Consider the following 14,937-nt stretch of genomic DNA (forward strand, 5'->3'; position numbering starts at 1 on the left):
AAGATTTTGGATCTTCACCTGAGTTCAGTAAATGAATGATTATAAGGCCCTATATACACTAAAAGTAAAAAAAAAGAAAAGAAAAAGAAATGATTTAAAATGAAAAATATGAAACTCACAAACATTAGCACATATAGAACAACTGTTTACAAGAGTATTCAGGCATGGCAGGATGAACTACTAATGCAGGATCTTGTTACAGTCATGCCATTCATTTAATGATGTTACTTTGAATTCCAAGAGTTTTGCTGTTTTGCTGGAGTCTCACACACTCATACCTCTGTTCACAGTAAAAGACAGTTCACATTCAAGGGAACATTTTTATTGGGCTCTAATATTAGCCCCAGCTTTACATACATATCTCTTGTGTGCACACTGTTGGGCCTCTCTCCACTTTTCTATGAAAACGCAATGTGTCAGACGCTCCCTAAGCCAAGACAGAAATGAAAAATGTGGAATTTGACCACTGGTGCCTAAAGAGCTAAGCTCTTCTGGAACCTCCAAAGCAGTGGGACAGACACAAAGTGCATGGAGTGAGAGGGGAAAAAAGGACAGTGAGGAAACCATTAAGGAACTTCATAAACACATCTATTAAACATTGTGTCTTTGAATAAGAGAGAAAATAAGCCCTGGACCTGGATCTCAGTTCTAATAAAGAAGCTGCAAAAGGAAAGAAAGTAAGATTTGAGAGTTGAAGAAGGAGACAAGAGCATGCAGTTGCAAGTTAAATATCTCTAGAACATCTGGAAACATACAAAATGGAAAAGAAGGAAAAATTAATGAGTTATGAAGAAGCCATCAACAAGGCAGCTGGTGCACTCTATCGTTTTCCACTGGTTGATGTGCAAGGGGTACCTCTTATGAACTGGATAGCTCAAAACTGGAGCGCCATTTGGGCTTTCCGCCCCGATCCATCAGATATGCTCATCTCCACCTACCCTAAAGCAGGTAAAAATAACAGTTTCTGTTGATCAGTACACAGAATACTCTGTTTCAGGAAGCTTCAGGAAGTAATGATAGATTTTATTCAGAATGTAACAATCATGACCTATACAAAGGAATGCATGACAAAACATCTTCAGTATGAGAAATTCATTCAAGACATGGTGGTGCAACAACACTAAGTTTAGAATATGTCTATAACGACACGTTTTATTCCTCTTTCACCACAGCAAGTGCATCACATGTTTTACCCATTTATAGGTATATTTACTCTTGTGAAATGCCCAGGAAACAAGTTATATCATGACCTTGCTTGTGTTATCACAGCACTAAGCAGTCATTTCCTCACCATACTCTCTTTTGTCTGTTTCTTGAAGTTCATGAGACCAAAAAAAGTTGCAGTTTTACCTCTGTTACAAAGTGCTAACGCTGCAGAATCCTTCTGTAAATGTTTCATTAAAGTATACAGAAAACCTCGCCACATCAATAAGTATGCAAGGTTTTTTGTCTGTTTATGTCCCTTGAAATGAGCTGTTAATACGGAAACAAGAACATATTAGCGTGCAATAATTTAAACCTAATATTTATGTTTCAGCAGACTTGGGTTCACTATGAAAGATTTCCTGAAAATATCAGAAAACAATTTCAGAATGATCATCTTTTAATGCCACAAATGTCATCGGAGGTTGATAGGCCCATTCTTTAATGGTTAGGTTTAAATGTCCTTGTGCAAAAAGGGAAGACTGTCACATTTGGCAGTCTAAAGTGATTCATCAATGGTTAACTCGAAAGTCAACAAAACTCATTTGGGGTGCAGGATGAATTCCTGAATTAATCCAAACCATACTGTCTAAGAAATGGAGATGAATCAATTTCAGAACTATATACTAAATCAAAAAATGCAAACCTCTGTTAATTCATTTTGCTAATTAATAAGATCGGTAGAAATTAAAGTCTACATCTTCTGCTCGAACACACGTCTGAAAAAGTCTGAAACTTTCTTTTTCCTATTTTTTGCATCTGTATACAATATAAATAATGTATTCAGGTTGAGTTAAACTGCTACTCTGTACTGTTTGTTTTATATTAGGTTTATTAGTTTTTCTAGTTTATTGATGTGACCTTTGCTCTTGGTACTGATCCTGACATCAAAATCCTTCTGCTTCTATGGTTCAAGTAGTGAATGAAGCATAAGGAATTCATTTAGTCCTCTTACTACTTTTTTCATATATAATGATGTATTGGCTGGCTGTGTTTTTCTTTCATTAAAAAAAACAGGTCCTTTTCCTAACATATACTATTTGGTAAATGTCATGTCTACATCGTCACATGCTGAACTTCACAAGTAGTATAACAATCTCCTGACTTCTAATAACATGCACTATATCCCAATCAACAGATTTGCTTTACAGAGCATTTAAAACAAAGAATTTTTCACAAGATCTCGCTCCTGCATTGTGTCACTGCTGCTTCTAAGCCTCTTGTTCCTTTAGTTTGGTTTGGATCCAGGTCTCTGCCTAGTATAGGCGGCTTCCTGAATCTGGTATCTGTCGTACCATTTTGTTCTTTTTTTTACCCTTGTTTTCATCCAATTAACTGTGCAGTTGCAATGAGGACTATGCGATTCCTGATAATAAACCTAATGAGCATTACTTAATAATAATGTTTTCCTCAAAACCAAAACAAAATGTAATTGACTTTAATTTATTCTAATTTAATCCAGTAGTACCTCAGGGGCAGTTTTTAATGTGGTTTTCTAAGAATATATTGAGGGTCTTAAACTATTATATTTAGGATGGATTAGTTTTTCAAACATAAGTATTATGGTAAGCAGTGTTGCTGGAGGACATCGGTAGTAATTATGATTGATTCACACAATGGAATTGTCCGCTACTAAAATTCCATGCATGCTTTAAACACCTCATTTTAATACAAACTGATTGATTTGATGATTATTATAAGTGCTTGATTAGGGTGTATTTAAGAGTAGATTACAGGACCTTAAAATGTTGGGTACAATCTCAGTAAACCTCGTAAAACCTCAAGAAGCCCTCTAAACATAGCCAATATTTAATTGTTCTGTATTTTATACTTGGTTGCATATTAGAGACCTTTTTTTCCCAGTACATAATGGAATTGTTGCCAACATGTCATTTTAGATGGACTATATTCCAGTCTGACCAGTATTACCTGGTGTTATATGAGCAAGCTGGAGGTGACAGTGATGAAAGGTTGATCATGGAACCCCTTCTCCTCTGGATGACCGTGCATAGTGTAATTATAAATGACTACTGCATGGAGTCGTAGAAAGGGGAAGATAGACAGTACTAAGTGCTTTGAAAAGATGTTCAATATAAGCAATCTTTATGATTACAGCAGCAGTTCTAGGTACTAATCTACATACAGTATGCAAGCGAGGTTAAAGCCAGGTGGGAATTAAATTGTTCTGGGTAAGCACCTACACTATATTGCCAAAAGTATTCGCTCACCTGCCTTGACTCGCATATGAACTTTAGTGACATCCCATTCCTAATCCATAGGGTTCAATATGACGTCGGTCCACCCTTTGCAGCTATAACAGCTTCAACTCTTCTGGGAAGGCTGTCCACAAGGTTTAGGAGTGTGTTTATGGGAATTTTTGACCATTCTTCCAGAAGCGCATTTGTGAGGTCACACACTGATGTTGGACGAGAAGGCCTGGCTCTCAGTCTCCGCTCTAATTCATCCCAAAGGTGTTCTATCGGGTTGAGGTCAGGACTCTGTGCAGGCCAGTCAAGTTCATCCACACCAGACTCTGTCATCCATGTCTTTATGGACCTTGCTTTGTGCACTGGTGCACAGTCATGTTGGAAGAGGAAGGGGCCAGCTCCAAACTGTTCTCACAAAGTTGGGAGCATGGAATTGTCCAAAATGTCTTGGTATGCTGAAGCATTCAGAGTTCCTTTCACTGGAACTAAGGGGCCAAGCCCAGCTCCTGAAAAACTACCCCACACCATAATCCCCCCTCCACCAAACTTTACACTTGGCACAATGCAGTCAGACAAGTACCGTTCTCCTGGCAACCGCCAAACCCAGACTCGTCCATCAGATGCCAGATGGAGAAGCGCGATTCGTCACTCCAGAGAACGTGTCTCCACTGCTCTAGAGTCCAGTGGCGGCGTGCTTTACACCACTGCATCCGACGCTTTGCATTGCACTTGGTGATGTATGGCTTGGATGCAGCTGCTCGGCCATGGAAACCCATTCCATGAAGCGCTCTGCGCACTGTTCTTGAGCTAATCTGAAGGTCACATGAAGTTTGGAGGTCTGTAGCGATTGACTCTGCAGAAAGTTGGCGACCTCTTCGCACTATGCGCCTCAGCATCCGCTGACCCCGCTCCGTCAGTTTACGTGGCCTACCACTTCGTGGCTGAGTTGCTGTCGTTCCCAAACACTTCCACATTCTTATAATACAGCTGACAGTTGACTGTGGAATATTTAGGAGCGAGGAAATTTCACGACTGGATTTGTTGCACAGGTGGCATCCTATCACAGTTCCACGCTGGAATTCACTGAGCTCCTGAGAGCGACCCATTCTTTCACAAATGTTTGTAAAAACAGTCTGCATGCCTAGGTGCTTGATTTTATACACCTGTGGCCATGGAAGTGATTGGAACACCTGATTCTGATTATTTGGATGGGTGAGCAAATACTTTTGGCAATATAGTGTATGAGTTAAGACCATCCACAGCAGCAGAAAGTGTGGAAGTGGAACTAAGAGGGTGAGAAAAACCACAGTTATATATTCTAGATGGTGGTTTATGTTGGTTTAAAGCCCTAATAACAAAATTGCTCTTACTGTTGTATCCTCATAGCAATTGGCCACATTCATATTTGCACTGAAATACTCCTGTCAGCAATGGAAGGAATCTTCACTCTTGTGGTGCAGTAACAGTTTGTCACATGACTTCTATCAGAAACAAGGCTCTCCTTTCTCTCTCTCTTGCTCCCATTCCTCCTTTTCCTCCCTGTTTGTTTCAAGATCCCCTTCCCAAGCTCTATTTCAGGGGGATATGGAGGGCCAGGAAGTGGGTTAGCTAACACAAAATAATTTGTTGCACAAGAACAGCAGTCTCAAACGTATGTCAGAGGAATTCAGCTAGAGGGATTTGTACAAGAAGATAATGTACTATCCACAGAGATCTAAATTACTCATAAAGTGGCAAAGGCCCTTTGAGAAGAAGAAGATTATGAGTGGTCAGAGGCATGGCACATACCACTTTAATATCCTGAAAACATAAAAAGACATATTTCCTGTGGCTCTATAAACAGTGGTTCCTAATAGGAAGAAACTGGGACCGGATGTTAATCTAAAAGTTCCTGCCCAATTCTCCATGATTCCCCTTGGGGACAACCTCTCGCACCACAGACAGCAAAGGTTGCGAGGTTGCAAAAGGAATTTTCCAAAATTAGGGCTGTCAAAATTAACGCGTTATTAATGCGTTAACGCAAATTCATTTTAACGGCACTAATTTTATTAACGCGCGATTAACACAGCGCGCATTTTCTGTTTGACCCTTGGCCTTTCCCGTAGTTTGGGAAATGGGAGATGCAGCAGCAAGCCGAAATTGAGAAAGAAAAGCGTCTTCTTTATATATAAAACGATCTGATGGTTCTGTCGACAAGACGAAAGTCTGCATTCATTGTGGATGTGAATTAAGTTATCACCGCAGCACGTCGAGTTTAAAATATCACTTGATGGCGAAGCCTACAGCTGATGCAGGGAGCTCTCCTGCCCCTCGCCAAAGCCAGACAACACTAGATTCTGTTCAGCGGAGATGTAATGTGAACTTGTGTTATGTTTTTTTCTTCATGTGTTTAATATAGTCATGAACAAGTTATTTGAAAAACATGCTTATGTTCTTTATGCTCTATATTTAAGGTGGTTTCAGTAATAAATGTACACTTTGCATGTTTAAAAGACGTGATCTGAAAATGTTAACAGGCTTGTGTAAGTAAAGAGCTCAGTGCAAAGAAAGAAGTAATTGTTTTCCATGTTCTTTTTTTTTCATATGTTTAGTAGCCATGAACAAGAAAAATATCTATGACCTCTGAAACATGTCTAGTCTTCATGTTCTGTGTTGAATATGGTTTCACTAATAATAAACAACATACATTTCAATAGTTGTCCATGCCCATGTTGATTAGAGTATTAAAAACTGAAAAAGTATTAATTTAAGGTACATTTCGAATGGATAAAAATGTGTGATTAAGTTGCGATTAATCGTGAGTTAACTCATGACAATCATGCGATTAATCGCGATTAAATATTTGAATCAATTGACAGCCCTATCCAAAATGTTTTCATATCTATCTGGTTACTCACACTTCATGAGCACCACATCAAGACTCCTCCAGGTGTGGTTGTATACACCTGCTCTTATTGGTTATGCAAACAGAAAAAACATGGTTCATGTTCGACTCAAGACTATAATTGACATGGGAGTAATTAAGGAATCCCACAGTGGTTGGAGCAGCCCCATGGTCTTAGTGCCCAAAGCTGATGGGTCGTTCCATTTTTTGTGTAGACTTTAGAAAAGTCAATACTCTGTCTAAATTAGACACCCAATGACACATATTGATAAACTGCTTGATCAGTTAGGGTCCCCCAATTGACAAGACTGCAGCAATTATGGTCTGTTCAAGCCCAAAGGGTTGAGGCAGTTGTGAGGAAGTTCTTGGGGCTCCCTGGCTGTTTTTATATGATTGCACTTTTTTTCATGACAGAGTTGTACCAGTTTTTTTCCAAATAAAAGCAACAAGTCACTGTTGCATTCTGCTAACTTTTCTCTCCCTTTTGTTCTGCAGACCGATGTGTCGGACAGAGAGCTGGGGGCCAGTTTGTCCCAGGTGGTGTTGGTGGAGGAGCATCCCATGCTGTATTATTAAGAGTAAATACAGCATGATCAAGAAGGCATCCCTGGCCATTAAGTGGGTCCTCACCCTCCAAAACTAGCTAGTCTGGTTCCCCTTAATCCTCTGTTCTGATCTAAAGGGTGCAAATGCTCAGATCACTCATTAGTATCAGTCATTCAAGTTTGAGGTGGTTCACAGGCCAAGAGAGTGGATGCTTCTCACCCATATGTGATCATGGCTAGTTTACATAAACATGTTTTGTTTGTCCTTTCAGGAATAATTGCCATGAACCAGAGAGAGAGGGACATAATTTATTTTAGAGGTTGCATATAAGACACATAGACACACAAATGCACACACACTAAACAAGGTGAAAGTGGTGATCTATTGAGACTGTGTTTTATTTAGCCTTTGAGTTGTTGAAAGTGCAATGAAATGTGCTAGCTGAAAATAAAAAGAGCCCCCAAGCTCTGTCAACGTCTGCCTGTCACCTGAGTCCTCCTTCCCTCCCACCTTTACACATACACTGTGTTCTACATTTGCTTATAGTCAAATGTGTGTTCATTCATGACACAGGTACCACATGGACCCAGGAAATAGTAGATTTGCTGCTACATAACGGAGATGCTGAGATTTGCAAGAGAGCTCCAACTATTACACGCTTCCCTTTTCTAGAGATCAATTCTCCTCCTCCTATTCCATCAGGTAAAATACGCAGTCACAAATTTACATTCTTTACTTCCACTGAAGCAAGCATTCCTTACCAAACCCTGCTATGTTTCTTCTGACATTTGATTACAAAGTTGTTTAATAACACTGTAATATCTCTATCAGTTGGAAACACCACACCATACTATCACTAACAAATGTGGGCTTCCCAACATTGTTGCCACAAAGTTGGAAGCACACAGTCTAGAATGCCTTTGTATGATACAGAATTATGATCTCACATCACTGCAACTAAGGGGTCCAAACCTGTTCCAGCGTTAACAATATATCCATCCATATATACATGGGTTGCCAAGGGTTGATGTGGAAGAACTCTGGAGTAGCCTTGAGTAGCCTGCAAACACATTTGACCTTAACTACATCAAATACCTCACTAATGCTCTTGTGCATTATAACAGCAAAGTGGGACTAAATCTGGAATAGGATGGGCAGGTGTACATTTATCAACATGGTGTTCCCATGGACTCACAAATTCCTGCCTTTTTCTCTAACATTATGCACAATTGTAGCATTCACTACACTGCTTAAATCTCACTTTTTGTCCACTTCTTTTCCAGGACTGGACCTACTAAAAAAAATGAAACCTCCCAGATTCATCAAGACACACCTACCGATACAGCTAGTGCCAGAAGGATTCTGGGAAAATAAATGCAAGGTGAGTGTAAACATTGAATTTCATCTCAGCTCAATGCATCACTGTAAATGTGGAAATGTATGTAATTGTTGACTTGGTGAAGGTTTCCTAAAGGAGATTTATTGAACTTTTATGGAAGGAGTCTCCCATGTCTGAAGGCCAGATGTTTCTGCATTGATTCAATTCAATTCAATTCAATTTATTTTGTATAGCGCTTTTAACAAAGAGCATTGTCTCAAAGCAGCTTTACATGAGAAACGACATAAGAAAACAACAAACATATAAACAGACAAACAAACAAACAGTCCTAGATGTTATCCCAAGTGAGCAAGCCTGAGGTGACTGAGGCGACTGTGGCAAGGAAAAACTCCCATAGATGGTAAGAGGAAGAAACCTTGAGAGGAACCAGACTCAAAAGGGAACCCATCCTCATTTGGGTGACAATTGTGTGATGCAGATACAGCATGTGTATAATGTTATGTAAATTAATAAGGAGGTTGTTGTCCATGGCGCTGCTTGAATATCCCAATCCTCACAAGCAGAACCCGGCTGGAGCTGGTCCATCTCCGGATGCCACTGGAGCCGGCACAGTCTCTGTATGCCTCAGGATGGGTGGAAGAAGGGAAACAATGGAACAGCATTAGCGTAGCTGCTGTTCATAATATTCGCAGTACTAGATGATAATGTGCATTTAATCAGATGTACTTGGGCACAAGGTTATGGGATGTGTTAGATGTATGAAGGCTGAAGAGATACGTCTTTAGTCTACATTTAAACTGGGAGACTGTGTCTGAGCCCCAAAGGAAGACTATTCCAAAGTTTTGGAGCTAAATACGAAAACCCCCTTTTGTGGACTTTGATATTCTGGGAACTACTAGAAGGTCCGGAATTTTGCGATCTTAAAGAGCGTGGTGGATTGTAATGTGTTAGAAGACTGGAGAGATACGTGGGAGCTAAACCAATTAGAGCCTTGTACGTAAGTAGAGCTAATTCATAGTCAATTCTAAACTTAACAGGTAGCCAGTGCAGGGATGATGATATTGAGGTTATATGATCAAATTTTCTTGATCTGGTAAGAACTCTGGTGGCTGCATTCTGGACTAACTGTAGCTTGTTTATTGAAGATGCAGGACAACCACCTAGTAATGAATTACAGTAGTCCAGTCTGGAGGCCATGAATGCATGAACTAGTTTTTCTGCATCAGATACAGATAAAATGTTCCTAAGCTTGGCAATATTTCTAAGATGGAAGAAGGCTGTTTTTGTGATATTGGAAATATGATTTTCAAAGGATAAGTTACTGTCTAATATTACGCCCAGATCTTTCACTGTTGAGCTAGTGGTAACAGTGCATCCTTCTAGATGCAAGCTGAATTGCGAGAGCTTCTGTGTACTAGTTTTTGGGCCAATAAGTAATATCTCTGTCTTATCAGAATTTAATAATAGAAAATTATCGGTCATCCAATCTTTAACACACTCAGTTAGTCTAGACAAATTAGATATTTCATCTGGTTTTGATGAAATATATAACTGGGTATCATCGGCATAACAATGGAAACTAATCCCATGCCTTCTAATGATGTTACCCAATGGAAGCATGTATACTGAGAAAAGCAGAGGGCCTAAAACTGACCCTTGTGGGACCCCGTATTTCACTGGCACTACACTGGACAGTTCTCCATTTAAGTCTACAAAGTGGTATCGATCAGACAGGTAGGATCTAAACCATTTTAATGCCTGTCCCTGCATGCCTATGTGATTTTGTAAGCGATCTATGAGAATATTATGATCTATAGTGTCGAATGCAGCACTAAGATCAAGCAGGACTAATATCGAGATGTAGCCTTGGTCCGAAGCTAAAAGCAAGTCATTTGTGATTTTAACTAGTGCAGTTTCTGTGCTATGATGGGGCCTAAAACCCGACTGAAATTCTTCAAGGATATTGTTTTCCTGTAGGAAGGAGCATAATTGAGCTGACACCACCTTTTCTAATATTTTTGATATAAATGGAAGGTTTGAAATCAGTTTGTAATTTGATATTTCATCAGGGTCTAGTTTCGGTTTCTTAAGAAGAGGCTTAATAACTGCTAACTTAAGAGATTTTGGGACATGACCTAGATATAACGAGGAGTTAATAATATTGAGAAGAGGCTCTCCAGCTGCATGTATCACTTCTTTCAGCAGTCTAGTTGGAATTGGATCTAGCAAACACGTTGTTGGTTTAGCCGTGGTGATAAGTTTAACTAGCTCTTCCTGCCCTATACTGGTAAAGCATTGTAGCTTTAAGTGTGGAGCTATAGGCTGGTCTGGATCACCGGATGCCGTCAAAGGTTGAACATCCAATATTTTGTTCCTAATACTATAAATTTTTTAGTGAAGAAATTCTCACTACTAAACTGTGCTGAAATACTCTCTCCAGAAATCTGATGCTTTGTTAGTTTAGCCACTATACTGAATAAGAATCTGGGTTGTTCTGGTTTATTTCTATCAGATTGCTCAGATGCTCAGCCCTAGCAGCTTTTAGAGTCTATCTATAGTTGGACAGACTGTCTTTATATGCAATTCTAAAAATGTCTAATTTGGTTTTTCTCCACTTTCGCTCGAGGTTACGGGTTGCTCTCTTGAGGGCATGAGTATGACTATTGTACCATGGTGCAGGTGTTTTATCTCTGACCTTTTTTAGTCGGATGGGGGCAACCATGTCTAGTGTGCTGGTAAAAATAGTGCCTATGCTGTTGGTTATCTAGATCATCTGCATTTAGGGGTCTATAAGAAGTTGAGACAGATCTGGCAGATTGTTTGTAAATCTGTCTATAGTGGTCGGAGTTATAGTTCTACCAAGTTTATAACGTGGTGAGATGTGTCTAATATGTTCTACAGGTAGAGTGTACACTAAGAGGTGATGGTCTGTGATGTCATCGCTTTGAGGTAGAACGGTTATATCAGAAACATCAGTCCCATGTGATATAACTAAGTCTAGTGTATGATTAAAACGATGAGTTGGGCTATTATTGTTTTGTTTAACCCCAAAAGAATGTAGTAAATCTATAAATGCGAGTCCTAATGCATCGTTAGCATCGTCTACATGAATGTTAAAGTCTCCTACAATTAACACTTTGTCAAAACTGATCAAAAGATCTGAGAGTAAATGTGAAAACTCATTAAGAAAAACACCGTAGGGCCCCAGGGGTCTATACACGGTGGCCAGGGCAAGATATAGTAGGGATTTTTTATGTATGTATGTTTTATGTATGTATTTTATGTATGTATGTTTACTGAGTAACGGTAAGAGAATTATTATAGATGATTGCAACACCACCACCGCGACCTGTCTGACGGGGCTCATGCTTATATGAATATCCTGACAGAGTAGACTCATTTAGGCCAAAATGAATATTTGGTCTAAGACAGATTTCAGTAAGACAGAGTGCATCAAAACTATAATCTGAGATCATTTCATTAATAATAAGTGCTTTCGGTGCAAGGGATCTAATGTTGAGAAGCCCAAACTTAAGAAATTGTTTTTCTTTACCTATTTGGCCTTTTTCAGGTTTAATTGTGATAAGATTATTACGATAGTTATTAACGAATTTATCTTTTAATCTCACTAATCGGGGAACAGACATAGTTTCTATATGACGAGCTATGTGTTAACTTGTATTAGTCTGGCGAGTTGAACAGTAGCTATTATAGATGTAATCTGAGGAATGACTTACCAGTCAGATGGTACAGGCCATAAGATCCTCCCACATTCATTAGACCAGATCTGGCAGTCCCTTTTTCAGTGAGGTAGGTCAGATGGCTGGTGAGGTCAAAACACTTAGGTAAAACCCTGCAACAATAGCAAGCCCGCTCAAGAAAGTGCCTTGCTTCTTTTTTGGTCTCGGGTCACAATTACTGCTGTCTTTACACTCCAGGATGCACCTGAACATGACCCAACTGGAAGATTCCACCCAGTAAACAACACACCAACTTTGCTTGGAGCCCATCCTGTTTCAGTGATCTCAGAACAGCTCTTAGATGTCACCCAGATAGACAGTGGTATAGGGAGCATGTGGGCAAAGGATTATGTCCATGTGTCACTAAATGTGGCCAGGGATCAAAACAAATAGAAAGGAAAGGTGACAAATTGATGTTATCATAAGACATTGTAATCAGATGATCTGCCAAAATCCAATATTGTATCTATTGTATCTATTTCCTCCAAGACATATGAAGCCAAATAACTGACTCTCAGGGCAGACAGGGGAGAGAAAACATATAACATACATCCCAACCAGAAACCATGGCCAATTTTGCATTTTTGTTTGCTAGGGACAGGTCAGCTGCAGCCTCACTGGAATTCAAACTCGCAGTCTCATTGGCAGGGCAAACACTTTTCTGTTGCGTTACTTGAAAATCTAAGCTAGCAAACAAACTAGTAATAAGTGTTAGAAATTTGTGGAAATTAGACAAGACTAGGAAATAGCTTTTTGGTTACATTTACGACCAACAAACTCACCAAAATTTGGTGTAATTGCAAGAAATTGTAATTTCTATTACCCAGACTCTTCATCTTTCTTAATACACCTATGGTTTTTCAGGTTATTTATGTGGCTCGAAATGCTAAAGACAACCTGGTCAGCTACTACCACTTTGACCGAATGAATCTGACTCAGCCAGAACCAGGTCCATGGGAAGAATATGTTCAGAAGTTCATGAAGGGAAAATGTAAGACTTGAAAATGCTGCTCCTCATTCTTTCATGCGTTGCTTGTACAGTACCTGAAAATTGCATTTCTTCACTAATATGTTCCCAGTGGCCTGGGGCTCTTGGTATGACCATGTGAAAGGTTACTGGAAAGAAAAAGAGAAGAGGAATATTCTTTACCTTCTCTATGAGGACATGAAAGAGGTATTCGATTGAGATTGATTCAGTGTTTCTCTACCAATGAAGAATATGTACATGTTTACAACATGGCCTGGAGGCTTCCAGACTGAAACATATTCACAATCATTAGTGCATAGCATGTATATGAATATGTACTATTAGGTTAGAGGTTTGTTGTTTGTCTTTTGTCTCTATTATTTGGGATCTACTTATATAGGTTGATCTTCAATCCATTATTTACTCATTTTCGTTTCAAATTCAGAATCCTCACAGAGAAATAGTGAGGATCATGCAGTACCTGGACCTGTCTCTATCAGATGACATCATTGATAAGATTGTGGAGTTGACATCCTTTAAGGTTATGAAGGACAACCCAATGGCCAACTACTCGTTCATCCCAAAGGCAGTGTTTGACCCCTCTGTATCTACTTTCATGAGAAAAGGTCTGGATGTACAACATTAATAACATTTCTCCCGGTTCTGCCCAAGTCAGTGTCACACTAACATACGATTAATGTGTTTCTTTTTCACAGGGGAGGTTGGAGACTGGACCAACTACTTCACACCAGCTCAGTCCCAGATGTTTGATGAGGACTACGCCAGGCAAATGGCCGATGTGGACGTTCCTTTTCGCACCTTAATATGAAAGACAAAGTGATCTATATGAATCGGAACCTGTGCTGAGATCAACACTTCACTAAACACAGATGCACAAAGATAGTTTAGACTAATGTGACAAATCTTATAGAAAGTATTACTTTATAAAGGATTTATGGATTTATGAAGGAACCTTAGCAAGCTCATTCAATATGTCAGAGTTTGTTGATTTATACTCCTGTACTAACCTTATTCATTATGACTGCATATATAGCAAATTTCTTATCTGAACTCGACAGGGCAAAATATTTGTATATATATTATATATATATATTATATATATAATATTTGACTGTAATTACAATAATGTATGTAAAACAGACAGAAATATACCCTTCAGCATATATATTCTAAAAATGCAACTGGAAACAAATTTCTGTGCAAATCAAGGCAGTAAGTTCTCCTAACCAAAGGCAGCACCATATTTGTCAACAGTTTTTAAAAATAGTTTGATGTACAGTATAATCATTTACACCATTTTTGACCCAAACAATAAATGCATAAAGAATAAACAGTTGTGTTTGCTGCACCTCCTAAAGTTCCCCTTACTCAATAAAAAATTGGCAATGATTACATTTTTTTTTTAAATGAATTAAAGAATGACACTTCATACATTTTGTCTGTTCATAGTTACATTTAATGTTGTGGAACGTTAGAGGAACAAGTCTGTTCCTGTTATCACTTAGAATAGGGTCAGACATGATACAGTGCCTCTGGAGCAAAGAGGGTTAAGGGCCTTGCTCAAGGGCCCAGCAGTGGCAACTTGGTGGTGCTGGGGCTTGAACTCCTGATCTTCTGATCAACGACCCAGAGCCTTAACCACTTGAGTCACCAATTAATTTAATCATTTCCATAAACAGTTTTTTTTTTTTAATAGATTTTCTATCAGTCAGTTTTCACAAATTCTTACCTGAATGGGAAAAAACACGAGTTCTCATTGCAGATTCTCTGCCATTGCATGAAAGCTGCTAGCGCCTGTTGTCTGCGGACACAGGCCAAAGCATTTTTTTGCAAACTGCCACTGTTATATTTATCAGCTGCATGACTACACAATAAAAACAAGCTACAACACAACAGCAACAGTGTCATTGGTATTGCATTTAAGAATGCATGAAGTAGAGCTTTCAGAGTGGAATTGCAGCAAATTCTCTCTCTCTCTCTCTCTCTCTCTCACACACACACACATTTGTTTACACTAAGCAGTCATAAAA

At 39.1% G+C, this 14,937-nt stretch overlaps 1 protein-coding gene and 1 pseudogene across 1 annotated transcript; one reads left to right on the plus strand and one right to left on the minus strand.

The window, feature by feature from the left end:
• Positions 1 to 480: 480 nt before the first annotated feature.
• Positions 481 to 13,991, plus strand: LOC131363701 (sulfotransferase 1C1-like). The gene is made up of 7 exons (XM_058406489.1): positions 481 to 948; positions 7,414 to 7,542; positions 8,124 to 8,221; positions 12,784 to 12,910; positions 12,999 to 13,093; positions 13,332 to 13,512; positions 13,603 to 13,991. Exons 1-7 carry the CDS (start codon positions 759 to 761, stop codon positions 13,713 to 13,715), a joined length of 933 nt encoding a protein of 310 aa, XP_058262472.1. The 5' UTR covers positions 481 to 758; the 3' UTR covers positions 13,716 to 13,991.
• LOC131363703 (uncharacterized) lies at positions 10,958 to 12,773 on the minus strand (annotated as a pseudogene).
• Positions 13,992 to 14,937: the final 946 nt, after the last annotated feature.

The sequence above is a fragment of the Hemibagrus wyckioides genome, linkage group LG13 (assembly GCF_019097595.1).
Source record: "Hemibagrus wyckioides isolate EC202008001 linkage group LG13, SWU_Hwy_1.0, whole genome shotgun sequence".
In the NCBI taxonomy this organism is placed as follows: Eukaryota; Metazoa; Chordata; class Actinopteri; order Siluriformes; family Bagridae; genus Hemibagrus; species Hemibagrus wyckioides.

Coding starts and splice junctions, on each gene's coding strand:
- LOC131363701 (XM_058406489.1), top strand. CDS start 759: ATGGAAAAGAAGGAAAAATTAATGAGTTATGAAGAAGCCATCAACAAG. Junction 949..7,413: donor CTCCACCTACCCTAAAGCAG/GTAAAAATAACA, acceptor TTCATGACACAG/GTACCACATGGACCCAGGAA. Junction 12,911..12,998: donor GAAGTTCATGAAGGGAAAAT/GTAAGACTTGAA, acceptor ATATGTTCCCAG/TGGCCTGGGGCTCTTGGTAT.